General features: G+C 39.9%; 1 protein-coding gene across 4 annotated transcripts in view; it reads right to left on the bottom strand.

Moving 5' to 3' along the window:
* The window catches only part of GRID1 (glutamate ionotropic receptor delta type subunit 1), a 533,775-nt gene that overhangs the window by 45,327 nt on the left and 464,766 nt on the right, over positions 1 to 23,682 (bottom strand). For all 4 annotated transcript variants that reach the window (XM_054832728.1, XM_054832731.1, XM_054832729.1 and 1 more), the window contains 4 exons: positions 9,996 to 10,097; positions 8,273 to 8,470; positions 5,959 to 6,283; positions 4,424 to 4,562 (listed from right to left, as the gene is read on the bottom strand). In XM_054832728.1, coding sequence (XP_054688703.1) covers positions 4,424 to 4,562; positions 5,959 to 6,283; positions 8,273 to 8,470; positions 9,996 to 10,097 — 764 coding nt within the window. The remainder of the gene's footprint in view (positions 1 to 4,423; positions 4,563 to 5,958; positions 6,284 to 8,272; positions 8,471 to 9,995; positions 10,098 to 23,682) is intronic.

Below are 23,682 nucleotides of genomic sequence, written 5' to 3'. Positions count from 1 at the left end.
AACCTGGAAGTTAAGTCACTGCTAATTAAACTCATAATTACAATTGGAAGGTCAGACAGCAGATCCAAGGGCTGTTTGAAAATGTAATAAGACAAAAGAAAGAACAAACTCTCATGTAATAATGCAGCCCTTACTTGGCAGACTGACCCGTTAGAAGACTTCTCAGCTGCATACAGTTCTGAAGGCAAATATTAGAATAATAAATGCAAATCGTTTGGGTTTAAGGAAGTTTGTCAAGGATTAGCGCAGGCTCTAAACGTGACCGAGACTTCTATTTAAAAACAAAAATTAAGAATTACTCATTTACAACATTAGAACATGGACCACAGCCTCCTAGCCTGAGCTCCAAAGCGGTTGCCACCAGCATGTTCGCAAAAAGTGCCTTGTCTTTTCTCTTTTGCCTCCCTTGTTGTGAGGTTGGGGCAGAGAGAAGATGAGAAGAGCAGAAGAGGTAGATTTGGACAGAGGGCTCGGAGCAGCAGTATTAAAAGAGCAAATGGGTGCAGAAGTACCAACCGCTAGCAACTGTAAAATGGAGGACAGCTGGGGAAGGTTCACATTATTTTCTGCTATCTTCAGTCTCCTGAAGGGTCAGAGGTTTTGATGTGCACCTCAAACTCCCTGTTCTGACCCTCCCCACCACCCTGTCATGGCAGGACGAGTGACGGGCATACGTGAGGAGTGAGGCAGCAGGCGCAGCCGTGCCAGACCAGAAAGCCGGTGCCTCTCCCTGTTATCACGCTTGTGGTGAAGCCCTTGAGGGCTTGCGAAAATCCAAGAAGATTTTTTTGTCTTCCCAAGGTAGGCAGGCATGTTTCTTACATGGGATCTAGGCACCTGGACAGCACAGCACTTGGGAACCTATTTGGGATTTAGCAAGTCTCTGTCAGGAAATACAGAAATACAGGCAGCATATCAAAGCTGCTTTCTGTCGTGCCTCCCACTCTGGGTATTTCACCTTTCTGTGAGCCACAGGAAGTCCCTGAAACTCATGACAGGGTGGAAGAGCCTTGTGGGATTTGCCAGTACTAGATTAAAAAAAAAAAATAAATTATTCCCTCATCACCAGGCTTTCATCTGACATGCTAATTCTAAAAAACTGCCTTCCGACAGTTCGACTGTGCTTCAGTGAGTGTCTCACCAAGCCCCTTCTAATAAATATCATTTATGATTTCAATGACACATTTGTTTTGTAGTGAAATCGTGGAGGTAAGGATCACTGGGTTGATCGACACCTAGTTATTCAATCAAACGTACTCCTATTCTGCTAGTCGCAGACCACACGTGCCAAATCTGATGCTGAAACAACTTTTATTAGGCATTTTGGAAGGGGCTTGGGAAGAAAATCAGTCTCGTAATGAAAATCTTAGCTATGTTGCAGCTACTGCGGCACCATAATACTATTTTCTCTCCTGCTGCCAATTTAGCAGCAGCAGCACCAGAGAACTTTCCTACGGAGGGAGAGATAACAGCACACATTTACTGAGAAGAGCAGGGGGCGGCGGTGGTGGTTTCTTAACAATGGAAGCATACACAGATGGATTTGATAGTTCTCAGCTGGTGAACAAATTTTCAGCTATAGCTCATTGTGTCTCTTTGGGTGGGAAAAATGGATTTCAAGTAAGTATTCCTTTCTGGGTCCATGAAAGATATAATGCAGGCAAGCCGAGTGGCAAATTTAGATAGGCAAAAATAGTCACTCCATATCATACGATGCTGAAGCTAAGTAGTATTGGGAGCTGAGACACCAGGCCATGATGCATTCACATAAGGCAGTAATTTACTTTCTCAGGAAAAATATTTGTTCTAAATCAGACACAACATTTTATAAGAAGTTTCTCCTAAAGAGTGGGGACATGAAAATATCTTCACCATAGCTTAGAAATGGATGAAGGCTCAACAGAGTTTCCATAGAACCTATTTCTTTACCCCATCCCCTCTCTTAAGACAGTAGCAGTTTTCAAGGAGAGGGTTTAGTCCAGATCTCCGACTCTGTCTCTGAGTAGCAGGATCTCGGGGAGATCTGCAAACTTTGTGAAATAGCCATAGGCAAGCCGAGACAAGCAAGTCCCTTAACTGGCTCAGTTATGCCAACCGGTGACCAAATCAAAGTTTTCCAACAGCTACCATTTCAGGTTATTTGCGGAATGATTGGGGTGCCTAAGCCGAAGCATCCGGGACCACTTGAAACACCCCAGGCAATATGAATAATCCACGTTGTGGCTGACAACACCCCATAGAGACCCCTGCCCTTATGGCCGAGCCGCTGGAGCACAGGCGGTGAATCTGATGGCAACTTAAGTTACTTTAGACGTTTCTGGTTTGGCACCTGAATTACTCTGCTGTGATCTGCAAACACCAGCAGAGTGCTTTCTTCCTTCTGCATCCTCACCTTGTACAAGGGGATGTGTTATCGGGAACCCGGAAAGTGGCAGCTACCGTTAGGTATGGAAAGGTATTTCAGTATAATTCTCCAGCTGCCGTCTCTAATAGTAGAAGGGCATCTGGGCTCTAAAGTCCTGAAAAAATGCCAAGCAGCTCCTTTACCCAAAAATCTTCTCCCTCTCCCTCAAGATTCTTGGCAATGTCCTTTCATTTTAATAAGAAGGAGAATCAAAACCCCTTGTAAATGTTGTAATAGCTCAGCTTCAAAGGCCTCCTCTAATAATTTATAGTTCTGCTCTTAAACCTGTGTCTTTTTTTTTGCAGATTCCTCACTGCATTTCATCCCAGATTTTGTCCTTCTCTGAACTTTGCTGAGTTTTGGGGGGTGCTCAGTAGGCCAAACAGACAATTTCTTCTGCCATGAAGGAACTAGGACTTTCAGAAATTTTTGAGAAGAACATTATTCAAGTTTTCCAGTTAACTATTTCTGTCCTGGATTTCAAGAGTAATTTATTCATTGAGCTTAACCTTATTTCCATTACAGCCAGGCCTTGTAGGCACTCTGTGGTAGTTTTATTCCATTTAGTTTCTCATGTTATTTACAGAAATTATTTGCAGTTCTTATTTCTATTACTGTTGAAACCCACTTATTTTGGCCAAGCTAACAGAAAATTAATTTAAACCCGAAACTTTTTATGGTTTTGGGCTAGTTTTATCATTATTACATTATATCCATACAAAGTATTACATTGCACACGATGGCAAGTTGAAAATTGGAAATACTGTTAAACTCACGTTTCTAAGAAATGCTCTCACTGATGACCTCCTGTGCAGATCCCACAGGGAAGGCAAAAGCAGCTTTTTTAAGTGCCAGCCTCACCTAAGTGCCAATGCCTCTGTTTCAGGAGCCGAGCACAAAGATTGCAGTCCCAGTTTTCCCAGTGCAACCCCGAGTGAGACCAACAGAGTAATTGTGTCACTCTCCAGCACCTAAAATCCTTGGCTCAGCACTTTCTAGGAGAGCCTGAGTCACACTGCCCGTTCTCTGGTCACCTCTCCACATCACCATCGGGCCAAACATGAGATACCAGGCTCTAACCCTGTTGACATCGACCACTGAAGATCAATGGCCCTTCCAGTACTCCAGGACGCTGTGAAGTTGGAAATGTTGTCCATGTTTGGAGAGAAAAAATGAAAATATTCTTTAGCCTTTAAATTTTCCGAAGAAAAACAAATTACACACGCACGCGCAAACTGCCAGCAAACAACCAGCAGCTGTCTGGAGCTGCTCAGAAGTCTGGTGTATTGAAATATTCTCAGTGGGTATGGATTAGTAGGCAAACGGCAGGGGAAAGAAGTCAAAGGCGCAAGATAAATTGGGTTTGTAGCAGAAGCTGTAATTTATCATCACAATATTGCCAACACAACTGTAGAGAATTATATATAAATTTAATAAAACAACTGCTATATTGCATCTATTATCCTGGAGTCAGGTTTAGTTATCTTTTCCTCCTTGAGAAGAAGCTTTTTCTGCAAGTAATGCCACTGAATCTGGGCGCTTATATTTTGGCCATTTAAATTTTAAAAGACCACCTATATTACTTTACATGCAAATAATAGTATAAACAACAGTGTATATCAAAATATTGAGACCATAAAATTACACACTGAAGGTGCGAAGTGAAATGTTATATAGTTCCCCAGAGGCTGCAGTTCCCTCTGATGTTCAACAAAGAAGTAAAGACAGCCGAAGCAGTGAGAGCTCTAGTTAAGCAAAATACGTATAAACGTGAAAGACATCTCTTCTGGAAAAAGACACAATTAAAGTGCCATTGTCCCCTCCATGCACCCGTCAAAACCGCTTGGGAGTTGTAGGAGTGAGGACAAAGGGGAGTTGAGAAGAGAAAAGCAGCCACTGCAAATAAGCAGAGTATTTTATTAGAGAGTTATCTCCTCCTTGCAAGAATGAGTGCTCAAATGGATAATACCTTTCTGTGAAATCCAGGTTTGCAGCTCCACGTTAAGCAGAGGCTCTTACCTTATGGGATTATCCATCCTTGATACGGTGAGAAATGCCGCTAAGTTGGCTGTGTAGGAAGAGCACACGATAAGGGTGAAGAGCCACCAGCTTCCCATTACAATGCGCATAGCCACAGAATTGACGGTAGATTCGCCCCCTACAAATAAACAGAGAAAACGAGGGTCTCTCAGCAGCTTCTGTTTCCAGTCACCCTCTGTGTGCCCTGTTGTGTTAAACTGCATTGGAGCTACCCCTCTGCCTTTCTGCTTGCCCTCCAGACCACCCTTGCACTGTGAGAAAGGCACTGCTGCTGCCAAGACTGAGGATTTACCAACATTTTCTCCAGTCAACCTCTGGCCCTGGATACTGTTCTAGAAACTCATCTTTCAAAATAGTTCCCTTGGGAGCTACTGAGGATCAGATCTACAGAACATGAAAAAAATAGTCTAAGTAAAAAAAGCGTAATGATGAAGCGCAACTAATAGGCAGGAGTTAAATCATTAGTGTTCAAAATGTAGTAATATTCTGTTCTCAATGACCATTTTAGATTTGGAAAAAAACCACAAAACTGTCCGATGGTTTGTGCGCTGTCTGTGCTGTATTTAAATCTGCAAAGACTGAAGCATTAGTGTCATTACTTGTTACTCTTTACAACATTTCAAACAATGCGAGGATTTCTTTCTAGAAGGCTTCAATGCTCGAACATTGTTGGAGACCAAACCTTACCATACAGCTGGTGCTAGTCACTTCAGCGTATGTTTCTGCTGATTATATCTTACTGTACTTAAACTCATCAGGGATGCCACCTTAATGAGATGAGGGACTGAGTTTCATAGCAACAGTAAGGATTTTCAAGCTGAAGCTTTATAAGCTTGCAATCACAATGAAAAAAAAATAATGGAGAAAAAAGTTAACAACATACCCACACATTAGCATTCAACAAAACCAGCCTCCAAGAATAGTACTAACATCATAGATATGGGACGAAAACGGTGTGGACAGATTTTGCAAACAATTATTTACAAAAGTAACTTTGTTAATGGTGGCAATCCTACTGAATTCAGTAGGATTAGTCCTATGCCTAAAGATTGCTGAGTGTAAAGTTAGGTACATGACTACAAATCATTTTCCTATTCGGTTCAAAGAACCAAAAGATAAACTGTCTCACATTAGTTCAAAAACACATACATTTCTAAAATTAAATTGAAACAATTGGAGAAGGTGCTAGTTTCAGAGCTGGAGAAGTGTAATTCCGCACCAGGCAGCTCCGTAGGTTATTTATTGCACGACAATTTTCCCAAAGTGGAAAAGCCTGCATGGAGTGATTTTTCTGGATTTACCAAGAGACAGAAAAGCAGAGCATAACCCCCCTAAACTTACCTACCTCTTCCCACTTTTCATCAGCTGGGCTAATAAAATGTATTACCACCCCGTACGAGCCTTCTCTTTCATCTCTAGACCGTTCTGGCCAAGACTAACACGTCCTGACCTGCTTTACCCATGGCAGAACATTTCTGAGCATCCGTCAGCGGTGTTGACAAGAGAGTAAGTACCTTGCTGAACAAAGGCGCCGTACACGACCCAGATGGCACTGTGGAGGGTGGAGGAAGCAGAAGGGCTCGGCTGGGAAGCGTTCTGCGCCCTGACCGCCTGGATGCGGTTCAAGACGAATATCAGGACACCAACTATAGGGATGGCTGCGGCAATGCAAGCCCACACCGCAAAGTCAAAAGGAGCAAAGAGAGAGAAGATGTTGATTTTCTCTTCGGGCTTTTTGATTAAGATCCCCACTGAATAGTCCATGTACCGCTTGCTGAAGTCCACAACGCTCTCTCGTTCTGGTGTTATAGTGATGGCTGAGATCGCTAGGTCTGCTCTCTGCGAGACAAACGCAACAGATCAGATCTCTTCCTTTCACCATGAATTCTGCCAGCGTGAGCCTTAAGGAGAAACTTTTTAAGAACCGAGTGACCTCATGCATTTCTTTCTATAATTTAACAACTTTAGACAAATTAAAATAAATTGTCTGAAAATAAAACGGGAATCAGTTTCATCATTTGAACATTGATTAATTGCACTGGTCTAAAGCAGAATAGTGAAACATAACCTGTCAAAGTGCTCTAGAACAAAAAGCATCACCTTGACTCCTCTCTGGAATGAGTGCAATTTACTTAACCTCTATCCCTCACTTGCTTTCCAAAGGATGCCTAACACTCCAACCCATATTAACCTGGTGCACTGCAAGCAATAAGAAACACCATTTATTTAGCTTGCGTATTTGATAGCAAGTTGCAAAGAGGTAATGTTTGTTGTTCTCCCTGCAGAGTTGCCAACTTCCCATATTCATAAAGGGATTTCATACGACAACTTGGGGGGAAGACTTTGGTTTTTTACAATGAATAATGCAACGGCAAAAACTAGTAACTGGAAGAATGCACCAAAGGCAACTTCGCTCCTGAAACTGCTTTGACCTCCACATTTAAGGTGAGTTGGTTTTACATGTAGAGGGTCCTTAAAGAGCATGCAAACTCAATGAAAGATAAAACGGGAGTTAATAAATAAGATTGCCAAAGCTTTTCAATAGCTGCAATTCGATTTTGAATATTTTGCCATCTTAATAAAACCAGTTCTCTTCAAAAAAATAGAACGTACTCTTTGTTTCCTTTAATCTATGTTTTGTTGGGAAAGTAAAGCAAATGTTAGGTGAGGGAGGTCTGCTTTGAAATCCTTTGGAGTCCCGTGAAAAGCTAGTAGCAGAAATACCATTAAAAAAATCATAACAGATACTTTGTTGCTTCAAAGAAAGCAATTTCCAAAGAAATTTAACAGGATTTCTTACCACAGTTTCAAGTCAATGAAATTCAAGGAGCTTATGTCAATACTAAATAAGTTAAAAATTCTTTATATTTTCTAACACCAACCAAGAATACCCCATTATCACACACACATTTGCTATTGCTTTAATTGCTTCTATTTCTTCCTAAACCTCTACTTACCAGATACTGAGCCGCCTACCTACCAGCTAATGAGAAAGCTTTCACTTTCCGTAATAACTCCACTGCAGAAGAGTAACCTTTTCTACAAAGGGCAGCAACATGGAATATTAATTCCTTTGATTCTCCTTCTTGATTAACATTTGTTCCATGTCAGATAGCGAGAACATGAACAATATACAGTCTAATTTCATTCTCCGGGAGATTCTACGCTACAGACTTTCCCCATTTACTTCAATGGAGTTCAATTAACTTAGTCTTGATTTGCAAGACTGTAATTAAGAAAAGAAATTTGGTACTCTCTGTTTTAACTGAACAAATAATCTTGAGGGACACTTTTCCTGTTTTGGAGTCAAACAGTTGATGACTATCAAACACATTGCCACAAAGTGACCCAAATAAGGTCATACCTACAAACAAGTAGCAAAGATGTAATGACAAAAATTAATAGTAATTAACATTTTAAGAAGAATATATTATTCTTCTCTATTTTCTATAGTCATTCACTCACACACACATACATGCCGTTTCTTCCTATTCTTACAACTGTATAAATACAGATTTACACTGATATAATGTATGTTGAGAGCAGTTGGGAATAAACAGAACAGACTCTCTAGTTCCTCTCCTGTCTACAGGGTCTTAAACTGCACAGTTTACACCACCCTCAAACCACCCATAGCTCAGAAGCGTTTCTGCACTACTGCTTTCATCCTAATCCATTCTCTTGTAATTTGGAATGGAGGAAGGGGAGAATTTAAACAACTCCCTTACGAAAGTTTGACACCCTACTCCAGAGAGTCTTTTTTTTTTCTTTTTTCTTTTCTTTTTTTCTCTTTTCTTTTTTTCCAAATACAGTTTCTTCTCTGTGTACCTTGTTAATGAGCTCTCCAATCATGCCATTCCAGGAGCTGTTTTGGAGCTGCTGTCCATATTTGCCATCAGGAGCTTGATATATCTCATACTTGAAGCCCAGATTCTTGGCAAGTGCATCCAGGACGTCAATGGAAAATCCTTTATATCGCTTTGGTTGCCCGAGTATGTTCTCCGCCACCATCACAAAAGGTTCTTCCTGAGAACAAAGCAATATCTTAACTGATACTTGAAACAAGTTTTTTAGTTTGCTTCTCTTAGCGAAAGGATGTTTTCTGAGTTAATTCTGGACAATTTGACACAGATGTTGAGACACTCGTAACCTTCTGAGGCAAAAAGTGTAGGTCCTGCAGGATACTATGAGGTATCCCAACCAGACACCAGCGCTTCAGCGCCTGAGCCCTATCCGTGGCCTTGGGTTTTCCACAGTTCTTGAGGAGAGGCAGAGACTCCGGAGGAAAATTCAACCCCCCCAGCAGCTTCCTGGTGTCCACAGGGTGAATTGCTCTCTGAAGTACCTGTCTCTTCTCACTGGCTATAAAGAGGGCACGGATACCTACCTTAGATATTAAGTTAAGCACGAGTCCTAGATAGGAACACTACTACTATCCATGTATCTTAGAGCATATCAGATTTAGGAAGCCCTCTTCTACAGACAAATGATTAATATTTTATCCAGAAGACATACTGAAGCAAGAGCTAAATATGCTGCATTTTGTGAATATTTGAAATTTTGAAAAGTCAAAGAATAACCTTCATGGTTACTGAGTCCTGGATTTTTTTATATTAAACTATGCTTTTCGGGACCAAGGAAATGCAGCATTTTGTGGTATGTTTTCTGTCAGGCACGGGCTCTCCTGCAGGGGAACACCGGGGCTGCCGGTGGCACAGCCATCGCAGTTGGCCGCCTTTGCAGCCTGATAGTGACATTCTCGTGGAAGGGATCCGCTCACCTCCCGTGTAAGCTACAGCAGAACCTTGCCTCTCATCAGACAGAGGAAAGAAAACTGGGGGTTGGAGGGAACGACTTTATGATCTCAGGCAGTATTTCTTATTTGTACTGCGATTCAGAAAAAGAAATAAACATCACCAAAAGACACCACATTCTGCAAGCTGCAAACTACAATATTTTAGGTAGGAACACATTCAAGCCCTAATTTGCCCCTCATTTAGCATCTAGCTGCAGGAGCTCCGCTACCACTCCAGATACTAACAGACAGTAGTCCCAAAAGCATAGTGATTTTTTGGAAAGACTACGCCTTTCTAAAATATATAGTTTGTTTCAATAGGAATTTATGAGCTTGATGGAGGAAATGCTTGATTAAATTTTACAGCCTGCAGTGTACAAAAGCCAAGATTAGATTATCGTAATTGGCCCATCTGATCTTAAAATCCATGAAATGCTGGAAACTGCACATGCGAGTTAGAGCGCAGTGTCTGGAGTGTGCCCCTGTGCACTCAGGCCCTGGGCTGGTTCCATGCCCAGCAGCAATTACAATGCAGAAAAGCAGCGTAAGCAAACAAACCAATGCTCTGTAGCTCTGACGGTGCGCAGCTTCGCATACAATAATAAAAGGCCATCATCTACCTTCCTTGCTTATGTAAGTGATCATCCAAAAATACAGAACTGACAATGATACGGAAAAATACTGAGGGAAGTGCCCCAAATAGTCTGATTCTTTTTATTTTGAGCATTTGTTTCCTGAACTCAAGTAGGATCATACCAAGACAGTCACCACTTTGAGTGTCAGTCCTTGTAAGTCATTGCCCAGGCGTCGTTCTTGTAGGCTGCCGTTCAGTCCTTTCTCAGAGTCCCACGTTGCCAGCTAGAACAGAAAGTACAGTGAGTCTGAAAGACTGTTGGCCAGAAATCCTTCAGTATTTACATAAACATTTAACATTGGCCTGACTGAATCCAGAACTGATATAGAGGGAATAAGAGAAGTGTGTGGGTTTTAATGCAAAATCCAAATTAGTGAAATTCAGAGAACAGACACAGACAAGTACCTTGCCTGAATGCGTTTTCATCAATGCCTGTAACATAACTGCTCTATTATCTGTAGTATCTGTCATATTATTTCACTCCAGCACTCCAGTAAGTTTATAGTGCCTAACAGTCCTCAGGACTATTTGTGGTCTCGCTATCCTACATTTCCCTCTCTGCTCAGATCCCTTCCTACTTTTCAGATCATCCCCTACTTTTCAGATCATCCCCTACAGCTTATCAAAGACTGACCTTTTTTCCTGCTGCATAACGTTCTTTTTCACTGATGGTCATAAATTCTTGACGCAGATTCTGTGGTGTCAAACTGCCTCCTCTTCTCTCTCGGACTTTCTTCAGGTCCTATCTTAAGTCCTATTTTCTCTCCTCTTGCCCTACTTCTACCTCATCAGTAAAACAACGACAGCCTTTCAAGCTCCCAGGCTCCTGAATATCAAATATCTCATATCTACCAGTACTTCATGGATCTGCTAGATGTACCTGGATGCATTTTTTTCAAGATATCTTCCTGGAACATTACATCTAAATACTTTATTTTTCAATTAAATGTATTGCTTTAAAAATCAATTTTACTGCATTTTCCAGTAAAATTCAATAGAATAGGTTCAATAGAAAAGTCAATCTTAAGTGACCTTTGGATTATTCAAACTAAATATGCTCTTCAGTAGCAACAGCAGCCAGACACTCCTTTTGCCTTCAAACAGAATCCGTGGTGTCATTTTGTTCACAAGAGTCATAAATAGTATCAAGCATTCTGTTTCCTTCTTTTTTTTTCCAGCTCTACTCTTAAACACCGGTACTATGCTCACATAGGTGGAAGCAGTGGTGTTAGCTGAAGGCATGCCCTGTAGAAATTAAACATAGTCCAAGATCTGTGAAGTGTGGCTTCTTCCTGCCAGAAGCTAATTTTCATGTAACAAGTCAAAACCTTCTTGGAAATAACTTGTTTCACTGAAAATGCCTATGGCTAGATGTCCTACATGATTTATTTCTGTGACTTCAGTTTCATCCTAAAGCCACAAAAATCAAACAAACAAATAAAATGTGATGGGAGAGATCTGTATGGTTTTATTTTCGTTTTGTTGCACTAAACTAATAAACAGGGAACTAGAAAGAACAGGACATTCAGTGAACATTCAGCCATCATAACTATCACAACTGATGAAAATTATTCTACAGTCACTAAATCTTCAAAGCTGAGACACAGGAGATGAAAGAATTAAGCTACACCTCCTTTTATCAAGCTGACCTGGAAGATGGAGGAGGAGAATGACTGAATAATATTCATCTTTCTAATGACACTCCTGCAAGCTAAATATCTCAGACTGAGAATTCTCCCCCTGTCATGTCAGTACGGAGTGACAGATGAGCTTCTGCACATTAAAGTGTCTGCAGCAATACAGGTAGATATCTATAGCCACAGTATCTTTTAAATTCGAATGTAGATGCTAGCTCTGAAATACATCCAGATGTTTCTTAGCTTTTGCTATTGCCAAAGAAAATTGACGAATTTGCGAGCTGACATAAATCAATAAGGTTCAAGAGACTTCAAAGAGCAGTATAGGCGGGTGTGGTATATATTGTGTCTCAAATCTCTAAAGAAAGTTTACTGTCTAAGCTTTCTTCAGCTGTACTATGCAGTAAGTACATGATAAAGATACATGGAAGGTTTTGGCCAAAATGGCTCGCACAATCTACAGATGAGAATTAAATATTTATTAAAACAATGGGAAGTGTAACACATGCATTTATTACTTCACCACTGGTGGACTGACATTTCAATTCCTTCTCCCACTCCTTTTCCCTTCAAAAACTCTATCTGATTTCCTATCAAGGCCTTAGACTTTTCGAATACCCTACATTTTTCATTCTGCATGAACACTAAGAATTCCTAAAAGGAGATGGAAACACGCCAGTGCAAACCCATAAATTTATTCCTTTTATTCAAAAGGCGATAGACAAAGATTCCTCTTTTACGCAGTAGGGGCAGGTGCAAGGAGGAGGAGCATATTTCGCTTCAGCATAGAACGCCATCGTATTCTCTGTGGAGGCACAAACTATGCAGATAAAGGTGATAAATGGAACACGAGGAAAACCTTGTCCAGAAAGGATTTTTCCTGTGCATCCTTGTGCTTCAGAACATTTCATTTGTGCCAATTTTAACTTCCACTTCTTGCAGACAGAATTTTGTTTATAGGACCGATGTATTTACAGATACGTCTACCAATTTGTGACAGCTGACCTGTCAAGATCGGCGCCCGAGAAACTAATTTCCAGCACTGTTAAACACAATGAGTACTGCTGTTATTTGATAAGGCCATTAGAGTTTCATTCTTTGTAGAAATATCTACCATGTTCCTACCAGGAGTTTGAAGCCAAAGGTTATAGCACAGCCATCAGGTGATAGGAGATAAAGGGCTTTTAGATCTGATTATAACAAACAACTGCTTGCAGAATCAGCACTTGTAGGATGTATTTCAAAAATCAATGGTCTCTGGAACATATATTTAATGGCAGTCTGGGTGAGGTTTTTCTTGATTCTCAAGTTACTGGGTTATGGGAGTTCAAGTTTTGAAAACAGTTACCTTTATTAAAGCTTTTCAACTTAAACCTTCTTCCTAGCTTCTCTTTCTCAAATAGCCATATTGCTGGGAAATTCAGACAAAAGTTTGGGGTTTTTTTTGGAAAATTCTGACTCAAGACATGCTTCTGACCTTTATCAATATTTACTGCATTTTCAACCAGAACTGTGAGGAAAAGCTTGGAGAGAGAAAGTCACAGTTTTAACATTGTTTTCAACCTCCTCAAGCAATGTATAGCCCCAAACACACGTACTCAACACACGCACAGTCGAAACAATTACACAGCTAGACAACTGGGGAATGTCAAACGATAAAGGACATCATCCAAACTATGCCTCATGAACCTGCTGTTCAGGATTTTGTCCTGAAAGGTACTGATATCTGTCAAAACCTCCAAAGAAAACTTGATGTCAATATAACTTTGGGGTTTCTGAGTTTCCATCGATAAATTAGAAGCCAAATTCTACAAAGGAGTTTCGTGACTTTGTTAATGATACAGCTGCCGGCTGCCCAACGCTTACTTGAGTGATTAGTTCCCCAGGGGAAATCATATTGAGATGTCGTGGTAAACTTGCACCAGAGAATGTCAGAAACAGCTCCACAGAAGTGTGAAGACCCTCATCAGCACAATGAGGCAGACAATCCTTCTGCACAAATAAATCAAGGCTGCATGCATTAAACAGTGATTTGCAAGATTTACTACCCCCTGTGAACTTGATCAATTAGATTGAGAGCCTGCGTGTCACTTCCTTTAGGAGATGAAACTGGTGATAAACTCGGTTATTTGTTACACATCTGTTTGTCGGCAAGGTCTGCCTGTTCATGCTGCTCTGCTGCGCAATAATTACTTATTCCTTGAATCAGGAGCTTGAATTTAGTTTTCCTAAGTCTACTGGGAACGCTCACATCACTGGACTATGGCAAATGTCTGTCTCAGGCCCAAACGAATGGTGATAAAAATAATCCCAAACTACTAGTAAATACAGTTGAAAACTGACATTAGCATAAAAAGTGGCTGTTTAATGTTTATATCACAACAGGGCATAAGATCACCTACATTATTATCGTTTATGATGCAGTAGTTCCTGTCCAAATAATGCAGTCTAACACCATTTAAAGTATGATGTTGTCCAAAACATGACCTACTTTTCAGGGAAAATGGGATTTCCATAAGAAATAAAACAAGATAATTTTCAGCACATGTATAGTAATATTTGAAAGGGCTATAATCAATCAAGAGCATGCATCTTCTTTTTCTCACCAAAACCGGAAAACTTTAGTCCAGTAACTCCTTTGGACCTGAGTTTACACTATCCAAAGAAATTAAATTTGGGAACTCCTACCTTGAAACCTGAAGAACAGCTAACGGACAAGAAATAGAAGAGAGAGTGAGGCAGGCAGTTCTCATGCCGTGAGACAGGGACACCGGGATCAACCCAGAGCACTTTTTCTCTGAATATGGAAGCTGTTCTGTGCATGGAGTTAAATATATTAATCTATGCCATTCACAATCTGATAACACTTTTAGATTAAAGTTGAACTGAAATGGATTTCACTTCAGTGACAACTTGTTTCTTAAACTTGAAGTCGACATAGTGTATATCGAATAGGATGCCCTTGTACCATGTAGGTATATTTGGCACGCTGGGGCCTCTGACTCCCTTGGCCAGTCTTGCAATATGGCTAAACGCTTACTGAAACATTTAATGTTATAAAAGCAGATTTCAAGCAAACTCGATAATCAAAAAGCCCCCCAAAAACCAAAATGTAAACGAGAAAATGAATGCTCACAGGAGACAAATATGCAATAAGGCAGTGGCCCGTTCAACAAATGGAGCACATTGGACACTCCTGTGTTGCAATTCTAAGGAATAAAGTGAACTCCATTTAAATAGTAAGTAAAGCAAATATCCAGGATTCTTTTTTAACTGCGGTATATCAGTAATCTAGGGATTAGATTTTACTGTCATTCAATATCATTCACAGCAAGGTATTAGTAGGATTCCCACATTAGATTACGTGTCATTCTTAAAGAACTGACAGGATTCCCTGAAACACCATTTCCCTTTTTTATGACTGGAGTTGTCTTGAAGGTACCAAAATATTTTCATTTGAAGTATGGGATCATAATTAAGAAAAAATTAAGAACCATTTCAGACTGTGTATTTGTATAATTCACAGTTACATAAAACAGGATTAGGAAAATATAAAGATATCAGTTCTCATACTTGCAAGCAAATCCAAACACTGATACAATTTGTTTCTGTAACAGCTACATAATTATTAGGAACATTCTAACATTTCTGCTCTGAAGCATAAGCTGATAGTCATTATCAGGGATAAGATACTGGGACAAGATGACCAGCTGAACCGATTTAAGCTATATTCTGTGGTCCAGCAAAACTTGACCTTGTTTGCAGTGAAACACCTGCAAGTCATCTACGTCCAGATGTTCGTTCTATTCCGACATTCTGCGTTTGTTTGTATTAAAGACGTAGCTTGATTCCGAACACCCGCAGTAGGTTTGGAATCCCTGTGCACCCATAGCCGCAGAGCCACTGAGAACGCCAAAACATACTAAAACTACGAAGCAGAGGATTGTGAAACAAGTCTTAAGTGGTAGAGAAACTCTCAGTCTTTTGGGTCAAAATTTTATCATTAAGCCCTTTAAAGGCATTGACGAGCCAATATAAAGTAAGAAAAAATGGAGAAGTAGGAAAGGGCTGACGTGAAATGTGAAGCACATTTATGTGACTGTTGCTGCTTTAATGGGCCTTTAAGAATGCGAGATCTTCAGGGAGAAGAATGCAGCTTATTCTAATTTTAGTGTTTTGCAAATTTATGGTGCTATATAAATGATGATAAAACATCTCTAGAGATTCACAGGAAGATAAGCACTAGGCAACAAGACCTGATAACGAACAAGCCATTCTGGACAAACTTGACTGCTTTTTCAATAGTACTGCAGAATTAAAAGGTAACTGCAAAAAAGATGACAATACACTTGTATCTGAATTTTAGTTTTGTTTCATACAGGGTCTTGTGAAACCTCACCTAGGACAATTTGAGCTCGTTTCCTGAATAAGGACAACATTACATGATTTACAGACTAGCTTCTAAGCAACAATGAACAATGATGTATCTAGATGAGGAGACAAGTTTTGAAGTAGCTTAAAGCAAGTCAATATTAAAATCTTATTTACTTAATAGCTTTTTTAATGGTTTGGAACAGGAAATAGCAAATTACTAAAATTAAAATGTCTAAGCTACAAAGATATATCAGAACTGGGAAGTGCTGCAAACACGTCAGACCAGAACAGTGAGAGAAATAAATAGGAGTGGTAAGAACCCAGACATGAAATAATAACGTGTGTCTCGCATAACTAGAAGCAAACAAATATGAAAAAGATAAATGAGAAACAGAGATACTTCAACTGAAGAAACAAACAAAGAGGCTAACGTTAAAAATTTGTGCAGGGCAAAAGTGAGCTGCAGATGGGCGATGAGCTCGTGATACGGTACGGCTGCAGAAGTACCAGTGTGCTTTTGGACTCCACAGGTGCCATGGCGCAGGCTGCACCGAGAGCAGCCACGGCACAGCTCAGAAGAATATACAGTCTTAATACTGTGGATAGCATCTGTCTGAATGAGATTTAGGCACGCTGGGAGAAAATCAAGGCAGAAGAGGACGACTGCTACTGGGGTGGAGCAGTCAGTTTGTACAAGAAGAGTAAAAGATGCAACTGTGAGCATCTAATATAATGATGACTAAGAAATGGGAAAATCAGAAACAAAACTAGATACGAGATAACAGAACTGCTGCTGCTGACTTCTAACAATCTGCAGAGACCCTTTCACATGAAATACAAACCATTTCCTAGAAACATTTATTCATTCTCAATGCAGACTGTGAAATGAAAAATAGATAAAAGGGCAGAGCTTGTCTGGATATTTCTAAACAAAAAAATTTTTCACCAGAAAGGTTTGTCACCTCCAGGATATGAGTAAGTGCGTGCATGAAGGCAATCAAAGGACAGCCAGACAGCCCGGCGGTTCCTGAACTCGCCAGAGATACCAGAGCTGAACCAGTGTTTCAGAGCACGCCGGCTCCCAGCCAAAGGTGATTAGAGTACTTTTCTCAAACGCGGAACAACTGGATTCAAGCCCCGGAGTGCAAGGTTTAGCCTGTAATCTCATCAGTTTGCCACGTCTCCAGTGAATGCATTAATCACCATTTTTAAGGCTAGTAGGGGGCCATACCACCATTCACAAAGGTCAAAGGTATCGGTTTAGTCTTCATGATGAATGGCATAAGTCCTGGATATTTGGAAAGCTCAAATAGTTTCATGTCCAGTAGAACAAAAACCACCCCATGCCCCACCACTGATATGAAGCCATTGCTAGAACTCAGCCAGGGAGAAACCGTATGGAAAGGGCACAGGAGCAATTTAAGGTTCCAGCCTACAATCGTTTACAATTGTGCTTTAACTCAGCAAACATATGTAATACAATCCTGAGAGTTACACTTCTATAAAGTTAATTGAGCGTAGACCTAGAATAGAAAATAAAGTTCAAGAACACTGAAGGAGGGATTTGAGTAGGAAAGAGCAATTGAGCTGAACTGGCATATCTAAGGAAGCAGATATACACCGCTGCTCTTCTGAGAAACGCAGCGAGATAAACGGCAAATGTTTAGGATGAAGATGCCCTCGAAGTAGCATAATGCCCTTCAAACCAGGTAAGAGAACCGGCTCTCAATTAAGAGAGAAGAGTAGCGTTAACTGAGTCACTATCACATGGACAGTCCCGTGAAATTCTTATTGAAGGTTTAAGAAAACACAAATCTCCAAACAGTTCTCCAAACTGCGAACAAAATGTACTTCAGTAAGAAGCTGCATAATAACAAGCAGAACATTTATACAAATTGGCAGAAAATTTTCAAAATAATTCAAAGGGCTCAAACCCAATGAAAAGTGATAAAAATTACATTAAACCAAAATGCAAAGTAGTATCAGAAACATGTTTTTGCCATGTAAGATCAATTACAGTATTAAACCACTATCATCCAGAGAGTAATTAGAGTCTAGGATATAGAGTCTCTCTCTCTCTCCCCCCATGTCATTTACAATAATTTCTACATAATAGATAGGAAAAACCTAGAGGGGAAAAACTACACCACCTAACCCAGAACTGCGGGGGTGATTTAGGAGGACAGAGGACTACAGAGGCTTTGGCAGAGGTATTTCAGCATTAATATTCTTCATTCTCTAGAAGCCTGTATAAAAGTATTTATTCGGCTCTTGCTCTATAAATTCTGCTGTTCACTGCAATCAACAATTTTGACCTTACTTAGCATAACTCAGCGGTATCTTGCTCCACTATTTTTACGGTTCTTCATTGCAGAGAATATAAAATATTTTGATGTGAGAGGAAGTGGTTTCCTTTATGTTTTTCAATAGCTAAAGCTCAGTTCAATTAAGTGTAATGGCCATATTATTAAAAGCCAACTATTTTACATATAGTAGAGCTCCATAATGTAAATGAACGTTATACACATTATGCCTTATACTACTAATAGTAAGGAAACCAAGATATTCTTTTACCAGCATTTGCATATGCAGTCACTTTCTGCAGTACTGTCACCGAGGCGTTTCATGTAGAATTGAAGTAGCAGTTTTTTGTAACCCTACAGCTTTTACTGACACAGCGTAAGACTTCTCATACCCCTTGGGAATGGATCAGCACCATATACTTTATATTTTATGTTGTATATACATCACATTTAATATGATGTTGAAGGACACAAGTTATGAATATTACCTTTTTGCTGAAATAAGATATTGCTCCATTAATTGGCAGAATGAGACATGATTTTGCCAGCAAGTCAGTGAAGGAGCAACGATACCAATTCAGGATTGCTTCTCTTTCCACAGTGCAATAGCTGTTGAGCATCCCTGATCTCTTAGGTAACACCAACACCCATGATCCACTGTGCCGAGCCTGAGCAAAGCGCGTACGGGGAAGCAAGTTCCGCATGAAGCAGAAAAAGGAACTGACAGGACATGACAAGATAAATGTAACCCGTTAATATTCATTATATAAAAGTATAAATAGGCCATCTTCAGCTCTGGTAGAATAAATTGCTTCAATTAATACCAGTCTTTGAAGGAGCAGTGACTGCAACACGCTAATATTATTCATGGGGGACACTGCAGCCACACAGGCACTGGAAAAGATGTAGTATTAAACGAAGCAATCAAGAGTGATGAAAACAATATGAACAACAATATTATCCTCTGATGGCTTCTCTATAAAGTGCAGGCAAGTATTACTCTGTCCCCAAATTTTTGCATTTCATTTCCCTAACATAAAATCAAAACGTGGTGAAAACAGTCTTGAAAATAAATAGGAGCTATTTTCTTCTGGGATCTCGCAGGCTTTTCTCTTGTAAAGCAGGCAGGTAACCTCCACCCCTGCCCATCTGCAGCTTTGCCACTTTTCAAGGCTTTAAGATACGACCACCACGCTGTAATGTAGCGATGCTGTAGTTGAGTCAGATTGCAGTGTTGCTGTAGCAAAAGATGTACCTGCAGCACCACAATTCTTCTAAGGGGAGAGTACACTAATTGTGAGTACCTGAGATACTGCTGGATCAGGCACTTCCCAGGGGCGTTGTAAATTACCAGTTGATATGAACAAGCAGGTCTCTAAGCATCACATTAAAACTGATAAGTAATCATATATGTTAGACCAATCCAAATATGAAGTCCACAACAGATGTCACGAGTGACGGGCTCAGAAACCCTACAGCTCCTTGCCACTGCCTTACCTGTTGGGAAGACAAATGAGCCCCTCTTCTTTCTTCTACCGTTTTAAAAGCGAACAAAATCACCGCCCAGTGAGAGACGGCGGGTGCTGGACTCCAAGGATGCTCCGAACGCTGCTGTTAAATACTGAAATTCAGGTAGTTCACAAGTAGCTGCTTGCGGACAAAACTGACCCAATCGCCCCTGCCATTACTCATTGTGTGTGGGTAAAATGGAAACAAATCCATCTCACACAGAGAACAGATTCCTTTCAAAGCTTCCAGAGGCTTTTTGGTGGGAAATTACTAGCTTTTGAGAGTGGAACTACCCTTGTGATCTCTGCAATAGTGAACTCGGCAGGCTGTTTTGTAAACAAAAACTCATTGAAAAGTTGGATCTAACTACAAATACAACTTCATGTTGATTTTATATAGGTTTCTGTCGTCCTCTGTGCAGTGCAGTAACAAAATACCTCCCTGTAGTGATATTCTGGTAATTTTACTGGGGAGGGAGAGCAAGAGAGGATTGTGCATCTGGACGCTGCCAGGCCCTGGTATCTTTTCCCAGCTGTTCCACACGAGAGCTCTGCACTGATGCAATTAATTGGCACGCTACAATCGGCTGTGCCAAAACATCGGAGCTTTTTTGCAATTCTTTACTGGATTTCTTGGATATTATCTGTGCTGAATGTTTTTGGATGTCTTACTACATATTCGAGAAGCCCGTACGTGCATCTGCAGTTCTAACAACTGAACTTCTTGTAGCCTGGCCCGTTTTGTGGTCATGAGAGAAAGAGACCGTGGTGTGATCTCACCAGCTGCAGACCTTCTGAAGCTTGGCCATCATGAATTCGCCTCCTGATTCTGGTTGATGGCATTGAGTCATCTCAGAATGAAAGCAAAGTTCAGCCCACTCTATGGTATCACCTGCCAAACTAGCTCTCAATTTTGCATTGAAAAATGCTCTTCTCTCAAACTCCAGATACTTTTGAAAAGCTCCACACTTCAAGAATATTTTTTGTTGAAAAATATCTTAAAAATAAAATTCTTACTAAAATTTTCAATTGCAAAGCTTTGAGAGTCAGTGTCTTTTTATATTTTCCAGTAAATTTGTATAGATTTAGGTTTTTATTTCATTTTCCTACCATTGCTATTATCTAATTGCTTCATGATATTTTGGTGGCAGCCTTCATATAACAATAAGAACAATGGAAAAAATATCCTATGCACATTTTAATTCAAAAGGTGTGGATTTATAAATGTAATTTAGAAAATAAATTTAAAACCTCAGCACAAAGAGGTCAAAGTCTTAGATGAAATGTTGGCACTTTAAAATGAACATTTTAAAAAACAATATTTTATCAGAAGCGCTGTCAAAAGAAGCTAATATTCTCTGGTGACATAGGTAACGACCATAAACACCAAAGTTTCCCTGCCAAAGAGTTTAAGTGAATTTTGACTGGCTCTGGTTATTGGCACTGGAAGCTAGACCCGTATCTATGGAACACTGAAAATTCTTATAATAAATTTAAAAGTTCAGGTTTTACTGAACTTACTTTTACTGAACTTTCCCATATTTTGATCTTTACAACATGAGTTCATCTTTTCCCTTGCTCCTCACAGAACGTGACACAGAATGGCTTCACAATTTGTAGACCTTTTTCTCCTCAACAACGAAGACAACAACTGAGTAAAAAAACCATAACTTAGTGTTTGGTAATGAATAATTACCTCTCCTAGAAACAGAAGAACTGTAGATAGTGTTGAGGAAAATATGAATTTTCTTCGGTGTAATGATATACATTTAATGGTTTTAATTAACAACAAGCTATATTGAGACAGCTTTCAAAAATATATTTATCCCTTTGGCTTTGTTACGTACATAGAGCAGGTTTTGTAAGGCAAATAAAATCAGCTTGCTCACAAAACCAATTAGCAGAGAATATGCAAACATTATATTCACAGATATTATCATTTATATAAACTATATACCAATTGCTAAGTATTCATAAGGAATATAACAGTACACTTAGCTAATCTTTGATACTCTTCATAAAGAAACCATGGTAAGCACAGATAATACTTTTGCACATCACTGTTTACAACCCTTTTGCTTACAAAGTTTTTGTGCTCCTTTGTTTTTCCCCCCTTCGAATCAACACCGAGACACTTCTTAGCTTTAGAAAAAAACCAAACCAAAAGTCCAGTATTTCTGAGCACTTTTGTGCAGTGACAGACAGCGCACACAGGGTATATAGGAAAGATTACAGTAATAAATACTTTTCCCCAGCTCCACAAACTAACATGTACCAGCAAAACTCCATCATTAGAAAGGATGTGGTAATTTCAGCCAAGCAGTCAAAGGTAAGAAATAAAAGGAGGTGAGAAAGACACCTTGTGCTATCTGTGGTGCTTAAAGATGCGCCTTTTGGATTCCTTACTATAGCTTTAAACAGAAACACCGATCCCCAAGAAGCTTTATGAGAGCGCCCTACATTGTGTTTGGAAGGATTCAATAATTTAGTAAGTTTATGTAATTACTCCAAAGCTCATTTAATATCACACCTGATGCCTTGATTTATGACGTTCCCAAAGTCTTGAGATAAGCTTTTTGACAGGTCGAACCTGACCAAATTAGAAAACGAGACGTGATTTATGCGTGGTTCAAACTTCTCAGTGGGAGGAGGCAAAGTGGCAAATAAGCAGTGAGAGCCGCAGCTTAGACTGCCTGTCGGGGCTCTGCCCTGCCCCGCCACCAAACCCCGACCTCGCGCCCGGAACGGCAAGAGCTCCCTGGGAACGGCCCACCGGTCAGATCTCACCCTAGCTGAAAATGTTGCAAGATTTATTCCTGCAGCGTAAATGGCTCTTGGTCACGGTAGCCTTTGAACAGCAAACAGCAGAGTATTTGTACGCAGCATTAGGGCTGAAATGGGCAACGCTCTCGGAGAAACGTGGATGCAGAAATATGGCGAAGAATCGCCACAAACATATCTGAGGAGGAAAAAACCACACAGGTTACATTCATTAAATCCCTTCCTTACTGCTTTAACCTGATATTCTTTTCGTTGCTATGGTGATTGTTATCCAGCCATTTATACATTTAAAGAAAAAATCAGTATTCCCTCTCATGAAATTCTAAGTGTGAGAAATATCTCCTTAATGCAATATAAAGACCGTTTCCTCAGTGGACCCATCAGGCATTCATTTTCCTAAGGTCTTCTGAGCCCATTTAAACTTCTCTCTTCCACACATTCTGTGGCAATGAATTCCAAAATATAAGCATACAGTCTCTGAAAATGTACTTTCTTTTATTAGTTGTAAGCTGGCTACCTGTTCATTTTATTACGTATCCTCTAGGTTTCTGTTATGAGAAAAAATGAGTAATTGTTCCCATTTTGTCTTTTCATCTCTTTGTTTCATAAACACCTCGTCATGCTCCCCTCTTTTGTCTGCTTCCTGAGCTAAAGAATTATGGTCTCTATAGTCTGCTCATATAGAAGCAATCTGATCTCTCCAATTACCTTTTTTCCTCCTCTGTACGTCTTCTAATTCTTGCATATATTTTTCAGAGGGCAAAAAAGTAAAACTCACACAAAAACCTAAACCTATCCAAATAATAGAGACTGGCCAAAAATCAGCCCATGGAAAACTGACTTTGGAAAGCCAACTTTCTGATACAGTATTAAACCTTTATTTTAAAATTATCTTAGAAGAGTTGCCTTAAAAAACCTACTTTTTCTTCAACACTGCATTTCAGCACTAAAATGCAGACACAGCTGAACAAGGAAAGTGGAAAGCAAATGTCACTTGCCAGTAGAAATTGAATATATTTAGATAAGATACACTTAGAAAATGGAAAATAAATGCTTACCTACTATATGCACAGTAAGATGTAGAATCATTTAATGTTTCTTGGAAAAAGAAACTTTCATTCAATAGAAAAAATGTTAACACCCTCCATTGTATTAGTTGGGAACTCTTCCTAAAACCCTTCCCCCCTTGAATAACCGAAAGGTAGC

This window comes from Grus americana, chromosome 7 (genome assembly GCF_028858705.1).
Source record: "Grus americana isolate bGruAme1 chromosome 7, bGruAme1.mat, whole genome shotgun sequence".
Taxonomy (NCBI): Eukaryota; Metazoa; Chordata; class Aves; order Gruiformes; family Gruidae; genus Grus; species Grus americana.
The sequence above is the reverse complement of the archived record's forward strand: the minus strand, read 5'-3'. Positions and strand labels throughout refer to the sequence as shown.